The sequence below is a fragment of the Lepisosteus platostomus genome, chromosome 3 (assembly GCF_059453375.1).
Source record: "Lepisosteus platostomus isolate fLepPlt1 chromosome 3, fLepPlt1.hap1, whole genome shotgun sequence".
Lineage (NCBI taxonomy): Eukaryota > Metazoa > Chordata > Actinopteri > Semionotiformes > Lepisosteidae > Lepisosteus > Lepisosteus platostomus.
In genome coordinates, this window is record NC_142613.1 from 56,884,872 (window position 1) to 56,912,424 (window position 27,553).

General features: G+C 38.6%; 1 protein-coding gene across 3 annotated transcripts in view; it reads left to right on the top strand.

Moving 5' to 3' along the window:
* klhl29 (kelch-like family member 29) overlaps positions 1-27,553 on the top strand; it is a 234,466-nt gene that overhangs the window by 68,531 nt on the left and 138,382 nt on the right. For all 3 annotated transcript variants that reach the window (XM_088626147.1, XM_088626150.1, XM_088626148.1), the window contains exon 3: positions 23,943-24,272. In XM_088626147.1, coding sequence (XP_088482273.1) covers positions 23,985-24,272 — 288 coding nt within the window. In that variant the 5' untranslated portion in view covers positions 23,943-23,984. The remainder of the gene's footprint in view (positions 1-23,942; positions 24,273-27,553) is intronic.

Consider the following 27,553-nt stretch of genomic DNA (forward strand, 5'->3'; position numbering starts at 1 on the left):
ATGAATGAAACCAAGTGAGATCTAAGGGTACCTAATTTTTTGCCATGCCGTGTCAAATAGATTTGTTTTAGCCTCAGTTAGACCTGACAGTAACAGTTGTCGCTCCCGAAGATTTTTAACGGTGTTGGAGCTATTGTTGAGAAGGAGCTGTCGGTACCAGAATCATCCCATTGGAGCACCTACTATTTCTTCATATTTCGAGAAGTGTGCTCCCACTTCAGAACCCTCCTTAATCATGGGTAGATATTCACTCGCTGTGTACCCAGTATATTATGTGACAATGGGCAGGGTGCAGTTTTAAACTGGAATGGCCGGGGTTACATACATTCTGTGTGCAAATTTTCTGCACCCCCCCTCTTCCTCGCAACTGTGCCACCCTTGTGTTCTGCTACTTCGTTCACTTGATCAGCTCTGCCTCGGTGCTCAGTTGTCTCTCTTTTTACCTTCTCCCTTTACAATGGCATCCCCATTTTCCATGCCTGTTCGAAACGCGGCAGGTTACGGGGAAAGCTGCGTGTACACTGTGACATGCGTTCAAGGGAGGCGAGGTTGTGGCATTCATAGTCAGAAGTGTGGAGAGGGGGGAGACCGCGGTTACAGTACGATTCGGCCATCTCGGTTCATGAATGCAAAGTCCTGACACTCCACTGGCGAGCAGCAGTTGGCATTTCATATAAAAGAAAGCTTTCTTTGGGTATTAATTAAGTCTTAAAGACCTCTGAAACCCTAGTGCCTGTCTGAGCGGTAGAGGGAGTGGACTGATTCTCTAAGGCAGGGTAGCAGATCTGTCCAGAGGACAAAGAAGAACCAACTCTTGTGTGTGCATAAGCTGGGATTTTTTTTTAAAAAAAGATTGGAAACACCTGCCATGCATGAAAGTTTTATAAATCAGATGTGCTGTGCATGACTGAATAATTTGTAATGCAAATGAAATAAGTGACATGCATTCTCCGATATGCAACTGCTGCCGAGTCGCCTTTCCCAATGCATTTCAGTCGCAGTTTGTCAAGGCAGCTCATCTCGCAGACCGTAATTCAGCTGAAGGCTAATAAAGCTGAAGTTTGCCTGTCAGGGTCTTCTACGTCCGAGATCACGCAGATTTGATGTTTGACAAAGATTTATCATAGCACTGATTCAAGAAAGAGGTAAAAAAAAGAGATTAAATGTGCACTGATGAAAACAGACGATGGGTAGCATAGAGGAACTGTCAGAAGGCTGCATGTTTCCGTCGTCGTATTGAGGTTTTTTTGGGTAGTAGATCTTAGGAGTTCAACTGTTCTGCTCTTTGTTTCACCACATTTGAGAGATTAGAGAGTTCGTTAGTGTTCAGATCTAAACTGTGTTGTGAATGATCTGTGTCTTGATATATACATGGAAAAATACATAATATTCCCCAAAAGACATTCCAGAGATAATCAGATTGGTAAGGAGTTAAAATCCAGAGGCAGGGGAAAGACACTAAATGTTACTATTTTTATATATTAATATATAATATATTTATATGTTTATAATATATTTTAAACAGTATAAAAACAGAACATCAAGTGTTTTCAACAGTCCTGTCTACCGTGCAAGTATTCTGGGCTAATATACTGTGTTTGCCTCATATACATGCCTCATATACATCAGCTTTCTTAGTGAAAGAAAAACATAATGGGCCTCCATATCACTTTAGACATCATTCTTTACTATATTTCAAAAGGGAGGTCTGTCTGTTCAGGGATACAAGGAGATCTGTAATATATGGATCATAGTAATGAATAAACCATTTTAGTATTTTTTGTTACTACTTGGTTAATGAAAATGAGCCAAACATGCAGTACATGCCTTCAAAGAAAATGAAATTCTTTGAGCTGCATTTCCTGTGCTACATATTGAAATAAATGTGCAAGAAACGTAGCACTGTATATGCAGGTAGGATTTTAGAAGAATAAATTATATGGATTGTGAAGATTGGTTTAATGTTTTTGGCGTCAGTTTAATTAACGGATCATTCATGGCTTCCTATGATAGACTTGAGTGACTGTTGCAAAAGCACTAAATTGGCAAGAAGTAAAGGTTAATTCCACGCTGAAAGGTAGAAAGAAGAAGCACAATGAACACGGAGTGGTTAGAAAGTCTGATCTTGGAGCAAATTGCTGTGAGGAGACAAAAAGCGGTTTTAATAAGAGAAGAGGGCAGGGGGTCCAGGAAGGATGAGTAGAGAAGAGATCTGAAGAAAGACTTAGTAGCATGTAAGTTGGTTGCAGCAAAGGTTGTTACTTTCTTGTTGTTATTTAGACTTCTTTTCTATTTTTCAGCGTGGAATTGACTTTTACTTGTTCGTTTCCAGCCAGCGCACGCTAACGCTCCACCCTGCTCGAGCTTGATAAACACTCAATCGCCTCATTAATGAGAGAGTTGCTGGGGCACAGTTGATAGCCTGCTGAAAATTACGAAGAAAAAGAAACAACCAGTATGCTTCACTTATCAAGACAGCAGTGCGTCACCTCAGTTGGGCTAGTCGACAGGGGAGCCGAGTCTTGTTTTGCGGTTTGACTTTGAGGTCTAAGTATTTTTTTGTGCATGGTGGCCAGGCAGCTGTTCAACTCCCTGGTATACTGCTGTGCAAGTTGGCACAACCCACAAAGATGCAAAGTTTTACTGAATCAGTTTTAGCTGTTAGCAGATCAATTAAGACTGTTTTCACACTACAGTACCTGTGCTTCCGCTCTCGACTTCAGACAGCTGGGTTCCAGATCTTCGGTTTAAATTTAAAGTATTTTGGCACCTCTTACATTGAAGATGATGGCAGCAGTGCTTTGCACAATTTCTGATGATTTTCATAAGTCATCAGTAAATCTGGTAAAATGTAAAATTCATTGCTAGCCATTTCCTTCTTGTGCTCCCTGTTGAAAGCAATTTTTTTTTGTTTTTCTGGCATTATTAGTCTTGGTGGTGGCAAAGCTGATTGTCTTGTTGCTGCTTTAACTTAAAGAGCTTATTTCTCAAGTCATCATCAGCTGGTTTTAGTCTCTTTGCTGCTGCCAGAAAAAAAAGAAGAAAACTAGATTCATTCCTCTTTCCAGTGAGGTGTGAGGTGATGCTTGTCTCCCACATTAGGCACCGTCCCATAAGCTCGTTCTCTGTTTAGGAAAGTTTAAGATATGGGGAAGGTGTTTGCTGGAGAAAAGACGTGTTATTCACTTTATGGAGTTAATAGTTTTGAAGCCCTTTTTTACTTTGCAGCTTGGGGGGTCTTTCCAGGTCACATTTAGAAGATTGTTCCACACCTCCGTAAGTGCCCTTTTTGATAGCTGCCAGCAAATCTGTCAGTATAAGTAAAGATATGCAGTATATAGAAAACTTCATCCGGAAAGCTCAGCAAAGCTGAGGTAAAATGAATATTTTCTGATAAAAATGACTGCCGAGAAAAGAAAATTGCTCTTTAATTTTAGAGGCTTTACAGATCTGCCTGATTTGAATCTTAACATGATCATTCATCATATATTTGTCCCTTTAAAAGGATAATTATAAGCATATTATAATTCTTATAATTATAAGAATATAAGAATATTTTGTTACATATTAATGATGGAGTGTGCTGGAAAAATGCAAAGATGAGGATAAACAATGAAGATGTGAAGTATACTGTTTTATTAATGATCACTCCACATGACTGAAGCAGTTATGCTTTACATGAATTGTGTATCAGAATTTTTGTCACTGCATATTTTAGAGTTGTTCATCTGTTTTTTGTTAGTGTTTTAGATCCTTAGGATTATTTAACTTTTGTAGTGGTGATTTGTAGTTTTGTAACTTTTGTTGGTTGTTTGTAGAAAGCTTTTATTACATGAAACTAATTGCATTAAGTCATCAGCTATGAACTATGCTACTCAGTAACAAAATAAGCATTGCAAGATGTAAAAGTAATCAAGAAAACAGTTTAGACGTTTCATAATGCAAACTGTAAATTACTTAATTATATTTGGCAGTTTCAAAATTAAATGTTAAATTTGCTTTAGTAGCAAAATCAGTTATGCTGTTCCAAGCAGTTTTAGAGCACCTAGCATTATTCAAATACATTTGGAATATTTATTTTTATTGTATAAATAAACAAATGGGTCTTGTTATAGCTGAGTCACAAACTCCTTTAAGATTCTGAATAGTAACTAAAGTGAATGCTACATCAATAAAAAAGTGCCAGTTTCTTTCAGCTGTTCCTTCATCTTTTCACAACATGTCAACAATAGGGCCTCAGGATTAGAATATGATCTACCCAAAATGGCGGCGCACACGAATGCAGCGGCTGATCCGGGTCCGGAAAAAACGGCGCAAAATGTTGTCCCAGTGTTAAATGTTGTCTCTCGTCCAATTTTTCCAAACATTTACGGTAGCTTGACCCTGCTGAAAATTGAAAAAGGATGCAAGGACTATACCCGCTGAGTATTCTGACGGAGGAGCTGAAGAAGCTAAGTAGCCTTGGCTTACTGAGAGCATCAGGTCCTGGGACAGTGGCTCAACCTGTTGTAGGTGTCCGAATGAGGAAGTGCCAAAAGCAGTGTGAAAGAAAACAGAAACGAGGCAAGAGGGCTGTAATATGTTTAAGCGAACCCTACCAGAGCGGCTCTCCCGTCAATTTTTCTTTCCAACGGCAGTTCTCTGGAGAACAAGCTGGACTACCTAAGATTGCAACGGGATGCTCAGCAAGAGATGAAGGAGTGCTGAGTCTTTATTTTTACTGAAACATGGCCAAAGAACAATATTCTGGATATGGCCATTCAGCTAGATGGACTGACTTCCTTCTGCAAGGACAGCAAAGTTTGAGAGACGGTAAGTCTCGCAGAGCTGGTTTGTGTGTTTACACAAACAAAAAATGCTGCAGTAGTCTCTAGTTACCGCTCACTGCTAGTGGAATTTATTACGGTTAAGTGTCCCTACTGTTTACAGAGGGAATTTACTACTGTTATTATTGTGGCTGTGTACATCCCTACTCCAGCGCTGACTCCAAAGAGGCGCTTTGGGTCCTTTACGGGCCATCGCGATCTGCAAACTGCTCATCCTAACGGCTTTGTCATCGTTGCTGGCAACTTAAATCACGCAGATCTTAAGTCAATTCTCCCTACATTTTATCAATATGTTAACTTTGCAACCAGAGGAGTGAACACACTAGACTTAGTTCATGCATACATCGGTGATGCATACAAGGCTGTTCCCTGCCCCACCTGGGCTACTCTGACCACATCTCTGTTATGCTAATCCCATTTTACAGACCGCTGCTCAAATTTGCCAAACCGGTTGTAAAACAGATCAGATTATGGCCAGATTGAGCAATCTCAGCGTTACAGGATTTGAGCACACAGACTGGAATATGTTCAGACAGACTGGAATATGTTCAGGCAGGCTGCTTAGAGGAGTATGCAACATCTGTGACTGGCTACATTAGGAAGTGTATAGATGACATCACTGTCTCCAAATCCACCATCACACGGGCCAACCAAAAGCCATGGTTGACTGCAGAGGTCCACGCACAGCTAAGAACCTGTGATGCTACATTCAAACAAGGCAGCCCTCCGGACTGCAAGGGCCAACCTGTACCGTGCCATCAGGGAGGCAAAGTGCCCCTATGCACAAAATATCCATGGCCAATTCCTGGACCCCAGAGATACGTGGCGCATGTGGCAGGGCATCCAAACCATTGCTGATTACAGGACTACCCCACGTGTCAGTAACAGTGATGCCTCCCACCCAGATGTTTTGAACAACTTCTATGCACAATTTTAAGCAAAGAACATTGTGCCTATGAGGAAAACCACACTTCCTTCCAGCGATCAGGTGCTTTGCCTGTCTGCAGCTGATATAAGGAGGACATTAGCAAAAGTTAATCCACGTAAGGCTGCTGGACCCGATAATGTACCTGGTCGCATGCTCAAGGAATGTGCAGTACAGTTCGCCAACGTCCTCAGATATTTTTTAAATCTCCTTGTACCAGGCGGTCATCCCCCCCCGTATGCTTCAAATCCACCACTATTTTACCAGTGCTGAAGAAGTCGGCTTTGCCCTGCCTCAATGACTATCGCCCCGTGGCACTCACGCCTATTATCATTAAGTGGTTCAAGAGGCTAGTCATGAGCCACATCAAGTCCAGATTCCCTACCCTTTTGGACCCCCTTCAGTTTGCATACTGCCCCAACCGGTCTACTGATGATACTGTATCTCTTGCCCTTCACCTGGCCCTGACCCACCTGGATAAGAAAGACTCATGTAAGAATGCTGTTCTTTGACTTCAGTTCAGCATTTAATACCATCATCCCCCAGAAGCTGACAGGAAAAATTGAGCTTGCTGAACCTTAACATCTCTCTCTGTAACTGGATTCTGGACTTTCTTACCGAGAGACCTCAGGCAGTCTGGATCAGTAATAGCATCTCCAGCACCATCACAATGAGCACCGGAACCCCCCAGGGCTGTGTGCTCAGTCCACTTCTGTTCACATTGACTCATGACTGTACTGCCAAGCACAGTTCAAACTGTATCATCAAGTTTGCTGATGACACGACAGTGGTTGGCCTCATTAGTAACAATGATGAGGTACCATACATAGAGGAGATGGAGCAACTAGTGGACTGGTGCACAAACAACAACCTACCTCTTAATGTACACAAAACAAAAGAGATAATCATTGACTTCAGGAGTGCCCACGCCGATCGCTCCCCACTGTACATCAACAGCTCCTCTGTGGAGACGGTTAGAAGCACCAAGTTTCTTGGTGTACACATTACAGATGACCTCTCTTGGTCCCTCAATACCACCTCCCTAGCCAAGAATGCACAGCAGCGTCTCTATTTCCTGCGGCAACTGAGGAGGGCAAACCTCCCCTGCCAATTCTTACCACTTTCTACAGAAGCACCATTGAGAGCACCTTGACCAGCTGTATCACTGTTTGGTTTGGGAATTGCAATGACTGCAAGACCCTGCAACGAATTGTGAAAACAGCTGAAAAGATCATTGGAGCCTCCCCCCCTTCCATTTCTGTCACCTATCACAAACGCTGCTCACACAGGGCCTCCAGTATAGTAGATGACCCCTTTCACCCCTCACATAAACTCTTTGCCCTCCTACCATCTTGGAAAAGATACTGCAGTGTACGGGCTAGCTCCACCAGACTCTGTAAGAGCTTCTTCCCGCAGTCTGTCAGGCTCCTCAACACCTTGGAATCTAATTGCACCCAGTCCAATTCCAGAAACAGGGTTTAAATCCCCCCCAGTGTGTTGTCTATATTGTATTATGTATTTACCTTGCACTTTGCACTATGTGTATCCTGTCTACAATGTCTATGTCAGTGTCCTGTCTGTCCTGCCTGTATTTGCACCGTGGACGAGGAGGAGCGATATTTTGTTCCACTGTATACTTGTATATGGCTTGAATGACGAATAAATTAAACATTACAAATAAATAAAAAGTGAATAGGGCCTCAGAATTATAATATGTTCTATTTTTTAATTAATTTTTATATCAGATAATCACAGAACATTACTGTCATTATTTATAAAATGTATTTCTGATTACAGTGCATCTGGTAAAACTTCCAGCATCTTAAAATAACAAGATAGGAGCATTTTTTTAGCTAGTAATTTCTTTCACCCTGTCTCCATCCATTTCAGATTAGCATCTGTTTCACAGCAGTGGTATCTTGTAGCCTGATCCGATCAGATCTCTGTATCAGCTACAGAGGCTGGGTGTGGTCATTGCTGAGATGGGAGACCTCCGAGGAAAACCAAGTCGCTTCTGTAAATAGTGGTGGTGGACCAGTAGGTGGTCTCTTTACTCTGGAGCAGAATTTCCACATTACTGTGCCTGTACAGTGAGGCATGATGCTGTGGAACTTGCTATCCTTCAAATAAGATGTTAAATCAAGGTCCCGAGTGCTTGGTCAGTTAAGATCTACAGCAGTTTTTGTAAAAGTAAGGGTGTTATCTCCAGCAAGCTGTCCAAATTCCATTCGGGGATTGCACTATGTAGTCTCCATAAGTTTCCTTCTTAAGCCAATTGGCAAATATAATTCTCATTTTTCCACAATGCTGATGTGCTGTCTAGTGCAGACCCAGATTGGAGCTACTGTCACATGTTTAACCATTATTTTAACAGGTAGGTCAGTTGAAAGCTGAAAAAAAGTTAGAATTAGTTTGAAGAGCATCATTTTATCGCATCTTAGCAGGTGATTTAGCTTACAGAAATGTTACAGCAATTCTTGAAATTAGTTGCGAATTGGTTATTACCAATTCTGAAGGGAGTCCTTTTGAGTTTAAGATGGAGTCATTGGCATGAAGGTGGATATATGTTGTCTAGTGCAAGAGTTACATTGAACCTGGGACAGAATCTTGTGGGACTCCCTTAGAAACTGGAAAATATTGTAAAATATCAGATGTTATGTGTGCTGCATAGAATTTTGTAAACCATTCAGAGTAGTATGTATCATATACTGTAATATAAAAGGTTCATATCAAGATCATGATTATGCAATGTATTAGGAGGATACTGTGAATTAGTAATTCACAATATCAACAGCTTTATATACATTTATAAAGATAACTACAAAAGTTATTTTTGTTGAGATTATTATATTCTTTAGCTGATGCCCTTGACCTGGCCCTGGCAATTCACAAAGTGCCAAGTACTACCTAAAATGAACTTTTAAAGCTGGAGTGGCACATCTATGCCTAGAATGTGAGCGAACCGAATATCAGAGAATAAAATGTAATAAAAGTTTAGCTGCTTGTTAATTTTTTGCATTTATCTTAGAAAGGCAAGGCAAAATGTTTATAGGTCTATAGCAGTTAGGGTCTGATGTATTCACCCCCTTTTTAAAAGACATAGAACAAGGGCAGCTTTCCAGTCTGTTGATATTTCAGCAATTTTAAATGAGATTGAGTATGGTAGCAGAGCTAATATTAGGAGTGCTAATATTAGATTTAATATTAAATTACGATGATTTGTCATACAGTAATTGAAGTCTATAAAGGATTGCGCTTCTTCACACCCCTGTAGTTAGTATTTTGTAAATCCTCCTCTGGAATGGTATACAGTGACAAGACACCTCCTGTACTGTGCTGTTGGTGGCATTTTTAAGGGGGGATTTGTGACAGTTTCTATGGGCAGAACTGCTCTGCGTTCTACAACAATTTTTTTTGATTAGACTGACGTCTGGGGATGGATAGTTGAGATAATTTATTTTGTATGCAATTGATCTTTTCTTTATTGACTTACATGTATGCTTTGGATCTTTGACATTCTGAAAAGTCCATTTTGGCTAAGCTTGAAGTTCTTGGTAGAGAGTACCATCTGTTTGGCATGAAGAAGTACTGTGCAAGGAGTGTTTATGCAGTAAACGCATTTCAGCTACATGTAAAGTCAGCTCTTAATAAACTCAATATCAAACTACCACCATGAGGCTGTTTATATACCAAACACACTAGTAGCAGGTGAGCCGCAATCCCAGTCTTGTTTGAAACACTGCCTTGCTCCTCAACTCTGGATTTCAATTCCTGCCAATCTGAGAAATGTCAGCTCTTTTTCAGTTTTTAAGTTTAGAGCCCTAGACTAGACTTCTCTGTTTTGTCAAGCTTTAATTAGTGGTTGCCTTTTCTTCTTTTTCCAAGTTTTTATCTTTATTTTAATTCAGTTATTTTTATTCTTCTTTTGTTTGTTTTCTTTGACCCTTTGCGAAGTGCCCGAAACACTGTTGGTGTACTTGAGTAAATACATCCTTGACTTCTCTTCACCCAAACATGCAACATGCTAAAGAATAAATCCAAAATGTTTATTTTTGTTTCATCTGACCATATGACAAGGTTTCCATTGTCATTCAAATGTAGTTTGTCAAATACGAGTTATCTCTTTTTGTGTTTCACTCTCAGAAGAGGCGTCTTCCCTTCATGAATGCCCCTTTCATGCAGGTGATGTCGAAAGATGGCTTTCAACACTTTGTATCCTGAAGATGCCGTTTTGTTTTGGAGATCTCCAGCTGTTGCCTTTGGATAAAAGTTGCTTCCCAAACTACTTGTCACCCACAGCTCATACTGACAAGACACACTTGTGTTCTGTTTATGGCAGCGTTGCCACAATACCAGTAGCCCTAAATAATGGACATTACAGTGGAAAGTGGATTCTTGAGGATTCTAACCATTGGCTATTTACCTGTAGTCTCTGACTTTAACCATGATGGTGCATGCTATTATTGTGTTGTAGATTGGTTGTAGTTAGAATTTATTTAAAGGAATGCTTAGAGGTGTGAGTAAGTATAACTCTTGTACTTTCTGGAATTCAGTTATTTATGACATGACTTTTTTCTGTGCAAAGCTTTTACAGCTAGTGACGTTTTTAGAATTGTTTTGAGTAAGATCTCTTATCCAGTCCATAACTCATTCTGGTGATGTTTTTTGCTCCTCTTTCATCACGGAATGAATAAATCTGAAAGGCATTGTATATCTATATCTCTCTGGGAAGCATTGTTCAAATGCAAGGAATAAATATTAATCTTTCACTCTGCCTGCATCCATTTAGTTCAGTTCCCATTTCATTTAGTTTATGGAAGTTAATACCTTGTGTTCATAGAGGCTGTCACACCTGTTGTCATTGAAATTTGCAGATGGAAAGAACCTTTTCTAGCACTACGTGTATAATATTTAACACTACAGCAGCTGGCATCAGCTCTTTGGTCTCTTTTATCTTTATAACTTTTTTAATTTACTGTAGATTAGCTCAATTGTTTTTAAATCCAACCAATGACAGAATTTTAGGTGTTTTCCAGAAAACCTACAGTGCTACTTTTTTGAAAATCTCTTTGATTTCATGGAGATAATGTTTTAAAGGATCCTGCAGAGAGGTGTTGCCCTGCATAAGAAAAATTATATTAAACATCTGTTTAGTAGTGGTAAATTAGCTCACTGAGAGAAATGTTTAGTGTTGCACTCAATACTTTTAATCTGTGGCTAGATTGATCTGAACATTTGAGTGCCAGCAGATTAGTTTAAACTTAATGCTGAAATAAACATTAACCAGGATTAGCTTTTTTCCTTGTCATCATTTTTTTTAATAATGTGAATAATACATTGATTTACTGTTGCCACAATTGAGGAAGGAGTACTGTGAATTATAATTTAAATGTGAAGAAGTGGCAGATGTCCAGGTGGCTTTGCATTCTCTATAAATCCTTAGAAAGGAGAGATAAGCAACATGGATTTTAACAATGAAAGATGAAAATAACAAAATGCATTTTATTGCATTGTAAACCTTTTTTTTAAAGCAGTGTTCAGGTTGACCTTTTCAGTTGCTTATTTGTGCAGTTCTGTGTCTTGTACTTTCACAGAGCCGTTCAGGGGAATCAGAATGTGAACAGCTTTGTCAGAACACATCTGTGCCATGAATTGCACATTGTTCAGTTTGCTGTATTATAGGTATTAGGCAATTTGTGACATCTGCAAAGTGATCTTGTTAAGACAGTTCTAGCAAGATGGAAGTTTCATTTTGTTTTTGATAGTAAAACTTTTTTGATTAAATCAAGTATTCATTTAGATGTTTTTGAGGCATCTAGAGGTATGAATCTCAGTGTAAAATATAAAAAGCATCAATATTTATAGAACTGCGGTCCCTGTGATATGTTATGGTTTAAACTGTTTCTTAATGTTTTTATTATGTTTATGTTTGTGCTCGATTTCCAGGCAAAGTAATGCTTTTAACTATACAAATTCTTACAGATTCATGAGAAAAAAGAATGTTTTTCCTCAGAAAGGGGATTTTTTTTTGCTTTATTTAAGTAATTATAAATAAAATAGTAAGTGTTCTTAACGGCTAGGTTAAAGTAACAGTTTGATTGGAGAGCTATCAATAAATGAATACATAGTAAAGGATACTGAGAGAGCATAGGAGCTAGGCTGGTGTAAAATATAAGTGTCTTCAGAGGGCAAATACATGATTGCTCAAGTTTTTTTCTCCTGTGCAGAAAGAAAGAAATCAATCCACAACAAAGCTGCTAGCTATTCATCAGTTCACATAAATTTTTGCCAAGACTCTGTAGAGCCTGACATACTTTATTCTTAAATCCCAAGAAAACACTAACCAGCAGACTATTCTTTTACAAGAGCATTATGTGAGCTGTGTTAAAATATTCACTGAGATCTTTTTTTAATCATATTTTTTAAGAAAAGGAATTATTGTTTGAAACAATTCTGATGTTTCCTGCTTGCTGGCATGTCTCTACCACAGGCCTCTGGTGAATAGGGATCCTCCCCTGAAAAAATTCCCCTTTCGATTCATCTAAGTATCTAATCATCCAACAGTACTGTCAGTTAAATCTTTTACTGACCCCCATTCATTTAACATAGATTTCCTGTACCATATTGCAGAATGTGAGGTCTGTGCTGTGGCATGCAACATTTTTTTTACCGTTTTGTCAAAAATGCTTATGTGTTTTTAGACTCTGCCAGTAAGAGGGCGGTATTAATTAGGGTGCCAGTTCAGCTGATTACAGCCTGGCACAGTCCAGTCTGCAGTAAAACTGTGATACAATGGCCCCAGTTTTTGTTGGTTCTCCAGTTTATCAACACCCCAGCAAGGAGATGGATGTAGAAGTTTTGCAATACATCAATACATCATTTAAAGAATCCTACCTCTTTTACACACTGTTATGTGTGTGAAGCAATCTGCTCTGTTGGTTGTGACATTGGCTTCAAAGCCTGTAAATCCTGTGCATTTTTTTAAATTAATTTTTCTCACCTTGAAATAGAAGCTAGCCAACTCTCTCCAGCGCAATAAGAAAAGTTTTTTTTTCTATGATTCTGTGAAGACTTTGGATTTACCTTTTTAAGATGTTGTGTATAAACACAGGCAAAAGCCTAGCTTTTCTTTATTTTCAAGAGGGTAGGAAGTATAGGGAAAAGGCAGAGCATAATTTTCCTGTTCATGTTTAGCCTCCAGTGGCTAAGCGTGAAAGAAGCTCATTTCTTATGTCACCTGAGAGCCGAGTCTTGATGTTTTCATCTCAGCTATTCAGGAGAGACAAAACAGGCTGCAAGTTCACACAGGATTAGGAGTTCTATAGTATAAAACTTTTTCTCTCAAATGTATAGGTTCTTAATGACTGAAATTCCCTCATTAGATCAAAAGTCCAATTTTAAGCTAATATTAATTCTGTTGCACTGCAAAACTACTGCAGCTCTTATTTGCACATTAAACTGCAGTTACTGCAATCCCGTCATGAACCTTTAGTATTCGTTTCACAAACTAATGTGCCTTCTGTTAGACCTACAGTACATTAAGAATTCTAGTTTCATTGTAATACAGTATGTCACAATTCGACCTTATCTCACTGAATTTCCTTGGAAGAATCACAGTGGAAGGACAAACCACTCTACACAAACCTAGGACTCTAGGACAAACCACTCTACACCTGCAGTCTTATATTGTACTTTACAGATGTGAAGTTCTAGAAATACTTTTTTTCTGCTTTTGGACTGAAATATCATTCTGATTGAAAGCCCTTGAATTCCATTATACTATTTAAAGAAATGACAAAGTCTTGTAAATGCTGTATCCTTAACAAAAGCTGTGTAATAGCTTATCTGTCTACTGTGTTCTTTTGCCCATTTAAAAAAAATCAAGGTCTGTCATTGCTGTACAAAATGGATCAGTTAATTTCACCTGAAGGTTAGTTTTAGCAATGTAGACTGAATACTGTTGTTATTCTTAGGTTTGCTGCAGATCTACAAAAAGGTTGTAATCAGTTTTAAATACATACATTCCATTACGTTGCTACAGTTCTGGTGCATACATGTTTTTGTATATTTTATTGTAAAATATAATTCTAAGTGTATATATACAGTATGTGTCTGTGTTTCACATATTTTCATATTTTAGCATTTGAGTTGCATAAAATCTAAGTCTGGCCCCTTAGTTCACTAAATAGGACCACTCCCAGGAGCTTTTTTTTTTCCTTATCGCTCGGTTCTAACTTTAAAATAAAAGTAAACAAGCACAGAAATAAATAGATTTAAAAAAAGCATTTTGCCTGTAAATTAAATTCAAACTAATTAAAGAACATATGTGCTTTCTGTAACAATTACATTCTTTTTCTGAAAACAAAAGTAATTTCTGCTTTCCTTCTTACTGATATTAATGAGTGTCTCTAGTTTCACTGTATTACTTTAGTGAATTGTTTTTTTTAAATATAAACTCACCCTTCCTCCACTGTTTTCCACAATGGTTGCAAGGAACGTTTACAGGAGTCGACAATTCTGTCTTTATCTTAAAATACAGTTATCCGTATTTGAGAGAATTATGTTCATCATGCAATATTTTGTCTTTTTTTCTTTGTCTTTATCACTTAGCAGTTTGCACCACATAATCTGTTTTTTACATCTGAATGTTGAACGAAACACTTTCTTGCTTGCAAAAGGTAAAAAAATAAATGTTTTAACACATTTCTCAGTCAGATTAGCCTTGAACTCTTATGGGCTATTTTATCATGGCTTGAGGTCTCTTGAATTAATTATCCGCAGTGCAGTGTGATGGGTTATAAACTGAAACCTCTGTGGTTGAGAAATTGAATAAAAAACAAGCCTTGATTTTGATGTTTACCCAGGCTCAGCAGTCTGGATGGCAGTGAGCGAAGCAAGCCGAAATAAATGTGATTGCACAGGAGATACTGTAATCCAGCTACTATTTAGTCTCGAACCATTGCTTTGTTCTTCTGGCCATGGTGGGGCATCGAATTAAATCCACTGGTGAAATACGCTGAAAGAAATCTGTATTGTGCAGAGATGTTATGTCCGTAATTTTATTTTTAGAGAAACTATGGAAACCTTCATAGTACATTTCATGCAGTATGTGAGGCATTCATTTTCTGTAATAAAATGTTAATTTTATCAGGAAAAAAAACACCAACTGTATCTGGTTGTGGGAACCCCCTTTTCCCATTTACCCATTTTCTGACTGTCCGTTGCTGTAGGGGAAGTTAAATCTGTCTTTTATCACACTAAACTGATTTCTGTAATCGGTACAGGTTTCAGTGCTGACTGGGGGGAAGAAAAGGATTTGTATTCCTAAACCGTTGATCATTTTGAGCAGCTCTAAATATTTTTATTCCCGCTTGATTTTCTGGTAGGAGTTCTGGGATAAACAGGAAATTGAAACTTCAAAAAAATTACTCGAACAGCAAGTTTAAAAAGTTTTATTGATGTTATTGCCAAGCATTTTTAGCATCATTGGCGGGAACAAAAAAAGATTTGAAATAGACAGAAATCTTCACATGGTAGCCAATATCAGCCGAATGTATCTTGCTGAATGGCCGCCAGAAGAAACATGGGAGACAGAGGGAAATTGTTTGCACGGAGAACAGCTGGAGGTGTTGGTGAAACCCATTCAGAAACATCTTCGACCACTCGGATAAGTTCAGTGAAGGTAGTTGAAGAGGGTGAGCCGATTGACAGGGTTTTTAGATACCACATTGAAATCATTTCAAATATTATCCCGAGAAATGTTTTTATCTACCTCAGGTATGGCCCTAATCCAGAGAGCATTGATTGTCACCGGATTATATGAGGATTTCAGTTGGTGGGTATATAGTAAGGACAGAAGTCTTGTTGTTCTGCCACTTAAGGTCAGTATTTATGCAGGGAGAGCAATGGATAACTTGTGCCACAGGGATTCCCATAGGCAGACACTGCCAAACTGGGACACAAATCAAGAATGATGGACATGGTTGAATATAGAATAACTGAAGATACTATAATGTATAGTTATTTTTAACGGTGCTGTATAGAAGTTTATTATTTTTATAAAAATACTGTCTTTCAGAATGTATTGTATATGCAGAATGTATGTATTAGTACTATGTTAATAAAGTTAAATATTCAAAGTTAATTTTTATATTGGTTCTACTAGCCGGCTAGATGGGCAGAATACCTCCTTCTTATTCAGAACCATTCTTAGGTTCATATGAAAAATAGGCAAATGCAAATACCAATTTGCAGACTCAGCTTTCACTGTCATTATGAACAGTACTCCCCCCTCTAACCTGAGCAGAAATCTTCACATCCTATGATGTACAGGAAATCAAAGAGGATGAATTGACCATTATCTTCGTAATTTGAAGTTGACCATATCTGAGAAATGCTACAGTGTCATACAGGATGGGACTGTAGGAGCTGAAGTAGTGGCTCAGGTGGTAAAAGCTCTCTGTCTTGAGTACAGGTTGGGCTCTATGATCCAAGTGCTAGTCACTAGCCGAATGTGGTAGAGGTTTCCCAACATGCAGCACAGAGTGGGTTTGTGCCTGCTAGGCCTGGAGTTAAGTGGCTCTCGGCTCCCAGCAAAACTGCAACCCCTGCATTGTCCTGGACACCTGAAGGCTTGTAGCGACATCAGTGATGGATGGGCACATCATTGGTTTTGTATTGAACCACTTGTATGTTTCTGCGGAGCCCTGAATGTCAAAGTATGCATATGAGTGAGCAGATCGAAGGATCTGGTCTCCACTTCCTTATACCCCAATATCCATGGCTCATTGCGGTGAGCAAAGCTGTAAAGAGGCAATTGGCAATTTGTTTTTTGCATTTTTTCAACATATTCCCTCCCAATCTAAATGTTTGCTCTGTCATCTCATAAGGGACTGTAGGTTACTGAACTTCATTACAGAGGGCAGACTTGTTAAGATAAAGCATTACCCTACTGAGGCATTGTTGCCTTAAGTCAGCATAAAAAAAATACAGGCTTGGAAAGAAACAATTTATTTGGGCTCTGGAGGTCTATAAAGCTTATTAATTTGAAAACGTACTGTATTGCCAGTCAGTGTGTGATGCAAAAAATTAAACCTAGCCTATAATCTGCTCTTCATTAGGTTATGGACAAGTGATGCACATCCTGCTGTTTCCATTTATACATCCACATTTGGATGGTGAAAGAATGAATCTGCGGTGCTTTGCAACACAGTACTTTCTGCATGCTAATTATCTTGAATTGATATGCAACACTCTGCAGATCCAACTTAACTAAATCTTTTTACAGATGGAAGCGTTTTAGTACTGTATAGGTACATAAATTATAGTTAAGAATGGCTGCAGAAGACCATTTCTGCAAATGGTGATATTCTTCTTGTAAAAACTTCCATTTTCATTTCTGTCTTTATTTCATTTTACAGCCTGGCTTGATAGGACATTGTGACATAGCCTGTGGAGCATGTGATATTGGAGGACTGGAGATTTTTATTAGGAAGGGCTGTGTGTGGCTCTTTCTGATGGTTTTCAAAATTGTTCAGAGGATATAAAAAACAAAACCCCTGTTCTCGACGCAGAAAGACTACACACAAGTGAATATATATCCAGGCAATAAAGCAGTGTCCAGACAGAAAGAAAAAGGGTAGACATAAGAACTGATGGAATTTGAAATGCAAGTTCTTATAATACAAAGGTATCAGTTAACTTGGACTCAACTTGGACTTGATCGCTGTCAAAGCTGAAGGTGAATCTTTAGAGACCGTGTGCCACCTCCTCTATTCAAGGCCTGAGACAGTGCAACTGCCCTGTTCATGTTACGCCTGTTCAGTCTTGCTTTGTAACAGCGCAGCTCGCCTGAATCAAAGGGTGAAACATTTTGCATTTCAATGGCTTTTCTTTGCAACTTTCTCAGCTGGAGTTTTTTTCTGGATATAAATCCGCTCTAACTTTAAGAGTTATTTTACTGAGGGGGTGCTGAGATATTAAGGGACACCGTGAATTCCTGGATCTGGGGGGACAAGGGTTGTCTCCTTACATTTCTCCACCTTGTCAAACCTAAGTGATGTATCAAGCACTGGAATTATGGGTAGGGTTTGAGCATAGCTTTGAGGGCAGGTCTTCCATTATGGGTGTTTTGTGAGCTGAGTAAAGGTTTGGGATGGTTCAGTAGCTATCAGAAGCTAAAATATAATACAAAAAAAGATGATAAACCCAGGTACATACTTCTCTTCTTGGTTAAAATACAGATTTGGCAACCTTTTACTTGTGTATTCATAAGAAGTAAGTAGTACATTGAGTGACTGAACAGCCTTCAGATCTAATTTAACCATTCAACTCGCATAAGCTTTGACCTTCACATTCACTCCCCAGCCAATACATCACCACACCTTGAGGTCTGTGAAAGGTTATTTTTTAACCTTAAATTTAGCAAGGTTTTGTCTATATGAAATATTTGCTCCTTTTTGTGCATGTGGATTTTGTGATTAGGAAATGCTTAAATGGAAGAAGAATCCTGAAATAAAAAGTATTCTTCCACTCAGGATCCTCCCACTTAGATGCTCAGAGGAGAATACAATGTCACCCTTTGAATCGTTTTTATAAAGATCCCTGTTGGATTTCTTAATAATCCTGTACATGGATTTAAAATAGACTAGAATGGGGAGCTGAGTCAGCATGTTAGCTGCAGAGTGTGGATCAGTGATTAGAGATTTGGACCTATAACTGAAAGGTTATGGGTTCAAATCCCAGTTGAGACACTGCAGTTGTACCCTTGAGCAAGGTACATCAGTTAAATTGCCTCAGTAAAATGCTCAGCTGTATATATAGTATGAGTGCAAATGTAAGTCACTTTGGATGAAAGCATAAGTCATCTAAATTTATAATAACAAAAAAGTATTCCACACATAAAAAACCTAAGAATGAAATAAGACTTCACAATCAGGTTCTCATTCTTTTTTTATTTTGATCATTGGGATATGTAACTTTTTCTTGTTTCAATTTTTTTATCGTTATTTAAGGTCATTTAATGCTAACTGTCCTTGGAAGCTGAATGGTATTATGATTAAATATTATTATTAATGGTGTTATTATTAAATACCATTTGTTGCACTGAATCTTCTTTTATCTAGTGAATTTGTATGTTCTACATTTTCTGCAATTTGTTTGATTCCAGAAGTATAAAAAGGTTGGTGCTGAGGCCCAGAATCTGGGGTTTGGTTTTGACCTAGAGCACTTATCTTTGTAGAGGTTGCGTGCTGTTTCTGCACTCGTGTGTTTGTGGCCACAACACAGTGATCCACATCACTACTGCTAGACACTAGTCTGTCCCCACTTGCTCTCTAAGATGAGTCTTCAATTCTGGCTCTAGTAAAAGCACAATGTAGAGAGCTGATAATGCTGATCAATTCCAGACCAGGGGTGATAAACTAAATTTTACAGTGTTTACCTATGATTCTGATAAGATATATCCTGTCTCCCGTTGATATTATCTTGTCTGCTTTTCTAAGAATTAACTCCATAGTTGTAGATAACAGATTACAACACATAACACTATTTCCAGGGTCAGAATGTGAGTCAATTCACCGGCATTATGTTTTTATGTGAGAAAATATTCTACCATTGTGCACCAGTGGTCAAAGAATGAAAGGCTTTTAGGTCATATTTTAAGATTGGTTTCTCTGCTTTTGTATGTATAATTGGTTCTAGCCTAGCCTGCTGCTCACTTATGGAGGAGAACTCAGCATTGAAATGCTTGAGACTGAACTCGGACCTCCTCACTGGGTTTCAGTGCTTGATCAGATTGGTTTGATCCTTCCAGAGAAAGGCGAGAACTGGATCACCTGCTACCACGCACCAGGCACCCAAGAAGATCATATTTTTTAAATTGTTGCAAAATGAGTTACGTGACTCCACCAGGTTTTCAAAACTCTCGTTTTTAATTTTGCGTTTCATTGTTAGCCTCGGCTTTAATGAGAGATTTGCAGAGCCATGAGGCAAGACAGGCCACCATTTTTCCTCACCCCAGCCGCCTCCTTAACTATGCATCAGAGACGCAAGCACCCAAGCGCACATTGTATTGCAGCATAATTTGAAATGTAAAATGCAAGTAGACCGTGGCATCAAATACATTTTCAATAGAAAAGAAGTTTTAAATGGGTAAAAAGTTTAAATTGCTTGCTTACAAACTCCTGAAACTCCAGTGGAGCATAGTCACCTTTTTCCTTTCTTAAATTAAGCTATTGTTTTATTCTTATTCTGTAATTTTTATTGCATATATGTTTTGGAATGTGGCTATGCTGGCAAGAGGCAGTGAGCTGCTGAAGGGTTCAACCTCATGGCATTTTCATTAGCTACCTGAAGTGAACAGAGGAAATGGTATTTCAGCTTTGCTGTCTGCTAGATTTTGTATCTGACGCACAAAGTGGTTAAGCTTTCGAATGTCTGAAAAATACACCATATAGTATTTTTTGAAACAGCTTGCTTTTCCAGCATTGCAAGATCTCTTATAATGCACAAATCTGGACAGAGGGACTGTGGAACAACTCGTACTTCTAACAAAATGCAATTACCACCTAAAAACCTGAACCTTTACCATGTGGTGCAAGTTCTTAATAGTAACCTTCAGCTGGTGGTTGCATTAAAGATTTATGGATGATTTAGATACAAGGTTTGCTAATGTTCACTCAGTCTTGTAAAAGGCTGCCGAAGAAGTCTACAAATGTTCTTGACATTTAGGCTAGACTAACACTCAATCATCCAGCTTGCTGTAAATCAGATTTGCATTTGGCTAGTGTAATTTAGTCTCCCCACTGCTCATTGTCCCTATGTTTTGGTATGTATGCGAGTGTTGTTTCTTCCAATAAATGCATTATTCTTGGGCTGAAAATGTTCTTTTCCTGCTGTTTAGCCTACTTCTGGGATTTATCATAACTGTGTTGAGGTTTTATGTCAAACATGAGAAAACACAAACATTTTAGTTCCAGTTACCATACTGTAACTCAGAGACAGTATTTCCTTTAAGTTTTTATTTCGTTTTTTGTTATCCAGTACATTTAGCAGGAGATATTGCTGAAAATAATTTTTGTTGCACTGGCTTTTGAAAGGGTCTCTCACCAATTTTGTGAATAAATAATGACATTTTAAACTTGTTTTAAAAAGATTAGCATGTTTCTGTGCATGGTACATTTGTTGACTTTGAATAAGAACAAATTCAATTTAAACATTTTGTTTTAGTTTCATTTGCATGGATTTATCACAGAGGTGACTGTGATGAATGTAGTGACGCCATTGATTTTTTTACAGTATTTTTTGTTGACTTGATTAAGCCACGCTCAGTCATCCATGACAGAACTTCACTGTTCGCGTGCATTGCTAGAGTTGAGTTGAGCATCTTACCCGACACAGTTCACATTGTCTGTTTGACAGTCTGTGGACTAATGAGCTGCTGCCAGAACACACCATGAGACACTGTAAACAAAACTACAGTGACTTCTCACAAAGGTCTGTGAATAATGTTTTTTGGTATGTCACATACTTGTGGTCATAATTACAGGGACACCAGGAAGTCTTTCTGCAATGCAACTAAAATGTTTTTTGTGTCAGTTTCTTCTGGCACAAGATTTTTCTAGCTGTAGATCCTATCATTTTATCATCCTACCAGTTTCCTAAAGGCATGTGTTTACCACTTCCTTTGACATGGTGAGATCTACAGTATCTTATCTTATCTAAGATTTGGGGTAATTGTGGATCCATGATATCTAAATTTTATTTCCTTCCTTGGAGCCATAATAACACAAGTATTTTACACAGTCATTCCCTGCCCTCATTTAGGCTCCCCAGTTAAAATAAAAGGGCATCCTGCCACAAGGTGTAATAAAGTACTAGAAGTACCTGAACTGATATGTCAGCAAAACATTTGATACTGATACATTTGTTGCTGTAGATGGAAAATACATGAAAAAAAGATGTATTTCTATAGAGCTTTTTTAATAAATGAAGGCATTGGAGAATTTCCTGTTGCTGTATTAATCAATTCTCTATAGCCGAAGAAAAATAATTCTAACAGTTCCATATAAAATGGCATTATTTCTTTAACAATTAGTTTTGACTTGAACTGTAAAAGAGCATCATTAGTCTAGAGATAAAGCATTTTTTTTGACTAGTTCAAATTGACAACACAGATTTATTTTGTCAGTAATTGACAACTTGACTTGTCCACAACCAGCAGGAAACTCCATAATCACTTCCTGCGGCAAAAATGACATCAGATTCTGTTTCTCGGTTGTTCTTTACAGCTATTTCTTTCTACTTAAATTACTTTCAGTACATAACATTTTTCTGCTTTCTACATTTTTCTACTTTCAACCTTTCAATACATAACATTTCAGTATTACACTGCAGTGTTACCTTTCAACATATCAAGTCTGTATTTTGATATAAATTTTTCTCCTTGAAATTCTCTTCAAATATTTGTCAGAAATACTTTATATAGTGTATATAGCTATATTGAGTTTTAAATTTATTATTTTAATGTGTTTCTTCACGTGTTTAATGCTGTGCTTACTGTTTTCTGTGGTTTTATTGTCGATCTATGATACTGTTCTATGCACCCCTTTCATTGTGAATGGATACAATTAGAAGTCACATTTATTATTCATGAATAAATGCAAATGTTTTGTTTAAAAAAATATTGGATTTTATTTTTTGTTGGTTGTAATGCCTTGTGCTACCTGTAGTACCAACAGCCCAACAATTCAGAACGACTGGATAGTATTATGCTGAAACTGCAGTTTGCTATCGGAAGATCAAAATAAGTTTCTCCTGCTTTCCTGCATTTTTTGATTTTTGAGATCTTCATTAGAACATAAATCATAATGACTTCTTATCCTGTATTTAGATTATTTGCATTGTGCTTTCTAAAATCTCCTGTGAGGGTTGTAAATTATTGTAATATTGTATAGGCTACATCCTATGGCAGGGCTGATATTTGGCATGGAAAAAAATAGTATTTCAGGAGCTCATCTGGAACTTGATTTCCTTGAAGTCTCCTGATTCAAGTCACCATGGAATCAGCAGCTTCAATCCAATAATGATCTTGTGGTTTTAGTGTAGGGAGATCTTTTTCCATACTGAGCAGGATGTTTCAGAGTGTACCTTGTTTTTACCCTGGTTCCGTTTCAGACAGGATGATCTATCACAGTTGTTCTGTAAGTCAGCTGTCTTTTTTTTGTTCTCCCTCAACGAACAGCCTGGCATGTTTAATATCTTGTGAAAACAATGTTTTCCAGTGGCGAAGCCTCCAGCACAGAGAGCATGGCCCTGTAATGAAAGGAGCTCTGCCGTTTATTTTCTGTGTTATGAAAGACACCAAGTCATTGGAGGGCTTTTTCCTCCCCTCCAGTGCACTAAGGTTAATGCAATTAGGTCTACCTCCTGGAACAGAAGAATTGTCAATAAAGGATTTTTCCAAGCCCTAATTTTTAGTAGCAAATACCTGTTTTATAAGCAAGCCACCAGAATGACAATGAACTCGCGCGAGAGAGAAATTTGGATACTGAGATCTGAGTTAGACCCGTGTCGGGTGACAGATGTTTAATTTTTACATGGAAGCCTATTTTGTACACTGAGGTGGCAAAAGGATGCTACTGAAATAATGAGAGGGAGGATGTTTGCATCTGTATGTTGCCTCTGATCAGTGGCCTGTCAGGGTTCTCTGACACCAGTTCTGATTTGGTCTCTGTAATAAAGCATTTGCTTTGCAGGTCACAGTGCAGTTGACTGATCCTTTATTCTGGTCTTCTTTTAAAGCATTCTCCTGTTGTGTAGCGAGGTCTGCTGTGACGGATTTAAATGATGTGAAGGATGGAGCTTTATCAGTGCTGTCACTTGTCATTAAAGAATTCACATTTGCTTAGAAAACAGGACCTCCGATTCAGCTTCATCAAGGCACTGTAGTAAGGACTAGCTGAAACATCGGTGGACCTAAACTATCACAAGCAAAGGGATGTGCAGGGGTTTTTATCTTGTGGCTGTGTAGTGGAATGCAAACAAAATAAATGCTTGCATTTTCTTGAATTTTGTGAAACTTAAGAAACGATCACCCTACCGTTCTGACATTCCGTACCTTTTTCACATACTTCAAATCTTACTCGAGTACCCGTTCCGCTACCTAACGTTTCTTTCATTCCGCATTCCAGGCAGGCTCCAGGTTCCTCTGAGAAGAAGGTTGGTCTCTGGAGATGTCTCGGCACCATAACCGTTTCGAGAGAGATTATCGGAGTGTGTGGGAACGAAGGGAACGGTGCGCGGCTCTGAACAATGGGATCAACAGCAACTGCAGCAGCTCCGGTAACTGTAGCAGCAGCAGCACCGGCCCCAGCGGCAGCAGCAACAACCGGCCGGGTCTCCTTCCTTTGCCCGTCATCCCTTCCCTGCTCCCTACCCCGGTCTCCGTTGCCAGCACCACAGCCAGCGCCGAGCTGGGAGTCAAGCGCGTGGGCAACCCCTCCACCACGTCAACGGCAAAGGTAGGACAGCACGTCGGAGCTCAGCCTTTTGTGTTCACTTGCGCACTCTCCGGAAGGGATTTCTCCAAAGAATAATTGCCCTAGATCCCCATCTCTTCCAATAGTACACAGGCAAAACAACATAACGTTATTTACATCCTCTCTAAGCTCTGCATACAGCTGTAGTGGATATATGTTACATTTGGTATGTCTTTTCCACTTTTATACTACATCCTTGACTGGCCCAGTTTTTTTTCACCATTGCACCATCCTTTTGGACATGTTTACAGATCCAAAGAGGGGTAAATGGTCCAGTTTAAGTGTCCCTAGGAGGACAGGAAGTAACTTGTGCTAATACCACACCTGCCTGAACATGAGTTAGGCAGCTGGTAGCTAGGACATGCCATAACACGTTAAGTGAAAGATCGCACTCTTGGCTCTGCCGTCTGAAGCCCTGATGGGACTCGGCAAGGAGGAAAAAATAGGCCATCGTTTCACAAGCACTGTAGCAGGAGTTCTGTCTGCAATGCTTCCGTGAATATTGTTGCAAACACTGACTTGGCTGCAATTTTTTAATTACAGTAAGACCTCCATATTTTTTCAGTGCATGATTACCGAAATCAAACTAGTTAAAGTCCCAGTGTCTAAATGCAACATTCTCAATGGCTTCTATTTGAAAAGCTTGTAGAAGCAGCATTGACAAAGTTAATCACATTTTGTGATCTGAAAATTGCTGCATCTGAAATAAACATTGTTGTTGTTAATTTTTGTAAAAATTGTGAGCTTTTCTGCACATTTAAATAAAAGCTAAATTACAATGTATTTAGTATGTCCCACTGTATTAAGAGTCATTTTGTAAACAAAGCTTCTTTCCTTATCTTATAGGATTTTATTTAGTTAATCCCTCTTTAAAGTTTTAAATTTCTAGTTACCTGCACAAAATTTAAGACTCATTAATCAGCTGCTTCTGTTCTGTTATTTTGTTTCTCGATCATTTTCGACGTCTCAAAAAAATCATTTTCTTTGTCTTCTCGGCAAAACATTTGGCATGGAATTTGAGATCTGTCTTCATTCAAATTGCGATCATTTTTGAAATTGTAATGTCGCTGCAAGTCTATGTCCCAAAGAAGGAAAGTTAGCTGTCAAATTTCAACACTGACTCAACTCTGCTGCCTTAAGAATTGGTCTCTTTAAATAAAAAATCATCTAAGAAAGTAAAGCTTCTTTTCAAGGGTGGATAGTTACAATCTATGGAGATTATTCACTTTAGTTCTACTGATTTAGAATTAATTCATTTTTAGTAGTCTACATAAGTGTTTTTTTTTAATATTCAGTAATCCCTCAGTTTTCAGAAGGAATATACAGTCTACGGAATATACCAACATGCCATAAATCAATACCATTTTATTAATTAAATCTATTATATATATTTGGATATATTCCTGTATAACAAAATCTTAATTCTAGTATGTAAAAAACAAACCTTTCCTCATATACAGTGCCTTGCGAAAGTATTCGGCCCCCTTGAACTTTTCAACCTTTTGCCACATTTCAGGCTTCAAACATAAAGATATAAATTTTTTATTTTATGTGAAGAATCACCAACAAGTGGGACACAATTGTGAAGTGGAACGAAATCTATTGGATTTTTGAAACTTTTTTAACTAATAAAAAAATGAAAAGTGGGGCGTGCAAAATTATTCGGCCCCTTTACTTTCAGTGCAGCAAACTCACTCCAGAAGTTCAGCGAGGATCTCTGAATGATCCAATGTTGTCCTAAATGACTGATGGTGATAAATAGAATCCACCTGTGTGTAATCAAGTCTCTGTATAAATGCACCTGCTCTGTGATAGTCTCAAGGTTCTGTTGAAAGCGCAGAGAGCATCATGAAGACCAAGGAACACACCAGGCAGGTCCGTAATACTGTTGTGGAGAAGTTTAAAGCTGGATTTGGATACAAAAAGATTTCCCAAGCTTCAAACATCCCAAGGAGCACTGTGCAAGCGATCATCTTGAAATGGAAGGAGTATCAGACCACTGCAAATCTACCAAGACCTGGCCGTCCCTCTAAACTTTCAGCTCAGACAAGGAGAAGACTGATCAGAGATGCAGCCAAGAGGCCCATGATCACTCTGGATGAACTGCAGAGAACTACAGCTGAGGTGGGAGAGTCTGTCCATAGGACAACAATCAGTCTTACACTGCACAAATCTGGCCTTTATGGAAGAGTGGCAAGAAGAAAGCCATTTCTCAAAGATATCCATAAAAAGTCTCGTCTAAAGTTTGCCACAAGCCACCTGGGAGACACCCCAAACATGTGGAAGAAGGTGCTCTGGTCAGATGAAACCAAAATCGAACTTTTTGGCCACAATGCAAAACGATATGTTTGGCGTAAAAGCAACACAGCTCATCACCCTCAACACACCATCCCCACTGTCAAACATGGTGGTGGCAGCATCATGGTTTGGGCCTGCTTTTCTTCAGCAGGGACAGGGAAGATGGTTAAAATTGAGGGGAAGATGGATGCAGCCAAATACAGGACCATTCTGGATGAAAACCTGTTGGAGTCTGCAAAAGACCTGAAACTGGGACGGAGATTTATCTTCCAACAAGACAATGATCCCAAACATACAGCAAAATCTACAAAGGAATGGTTCACAAATAAACGTATCCAGGTGTTTGAATGGCCAAGTCAAAGTCCAGACCTGAATCCAATCGAGAATCTGTGGAAAGAGCTGAAAACTGCTGTTCACAAACGCTCTCCATCCAACCTCACTGAGCTCGAGCTGTTTTGCAAGGAAGAATGGGCAAGAATTTCAGTCTCTCGATGTGCAAAACTGATAGAGACATACCCCAAGCGACTTGCAGCTGTAATCGCAGCAAAAGGTGGCTCTACAAAGTATTAACGCAAGGGGGCCGAATAATTTTGCACGCCCCACTTTTCATTTTTTTATTAGTTAAAAAAGTTTCAAAAATCCAATAGATTTCGTTCCACTTCACAATTGTGTCCCACTTGTTGGTGATTCTTCACATAAAATAAAAAATTTATATCTTTATGTTTGAAGCCTGAAATGTGGCAAAAGGTTGAAAAGTTCAAGGGGGCCGAATACTTTCGCAAGGCACTGTACTCTCCTGCCATTACTGTATGTACAGTATAAGTGTTTGTCTCTACGGAAGTATTATCACCTATGATGTAACAAAGTAATTCAGAAAACAGTTTTAGTTCTTAATTGTCCTCTCTTGTCTCAACTGTGGGTGTCTCAAGACCGAGAACGTTTGCAATATCATTGTTTTTCACCCT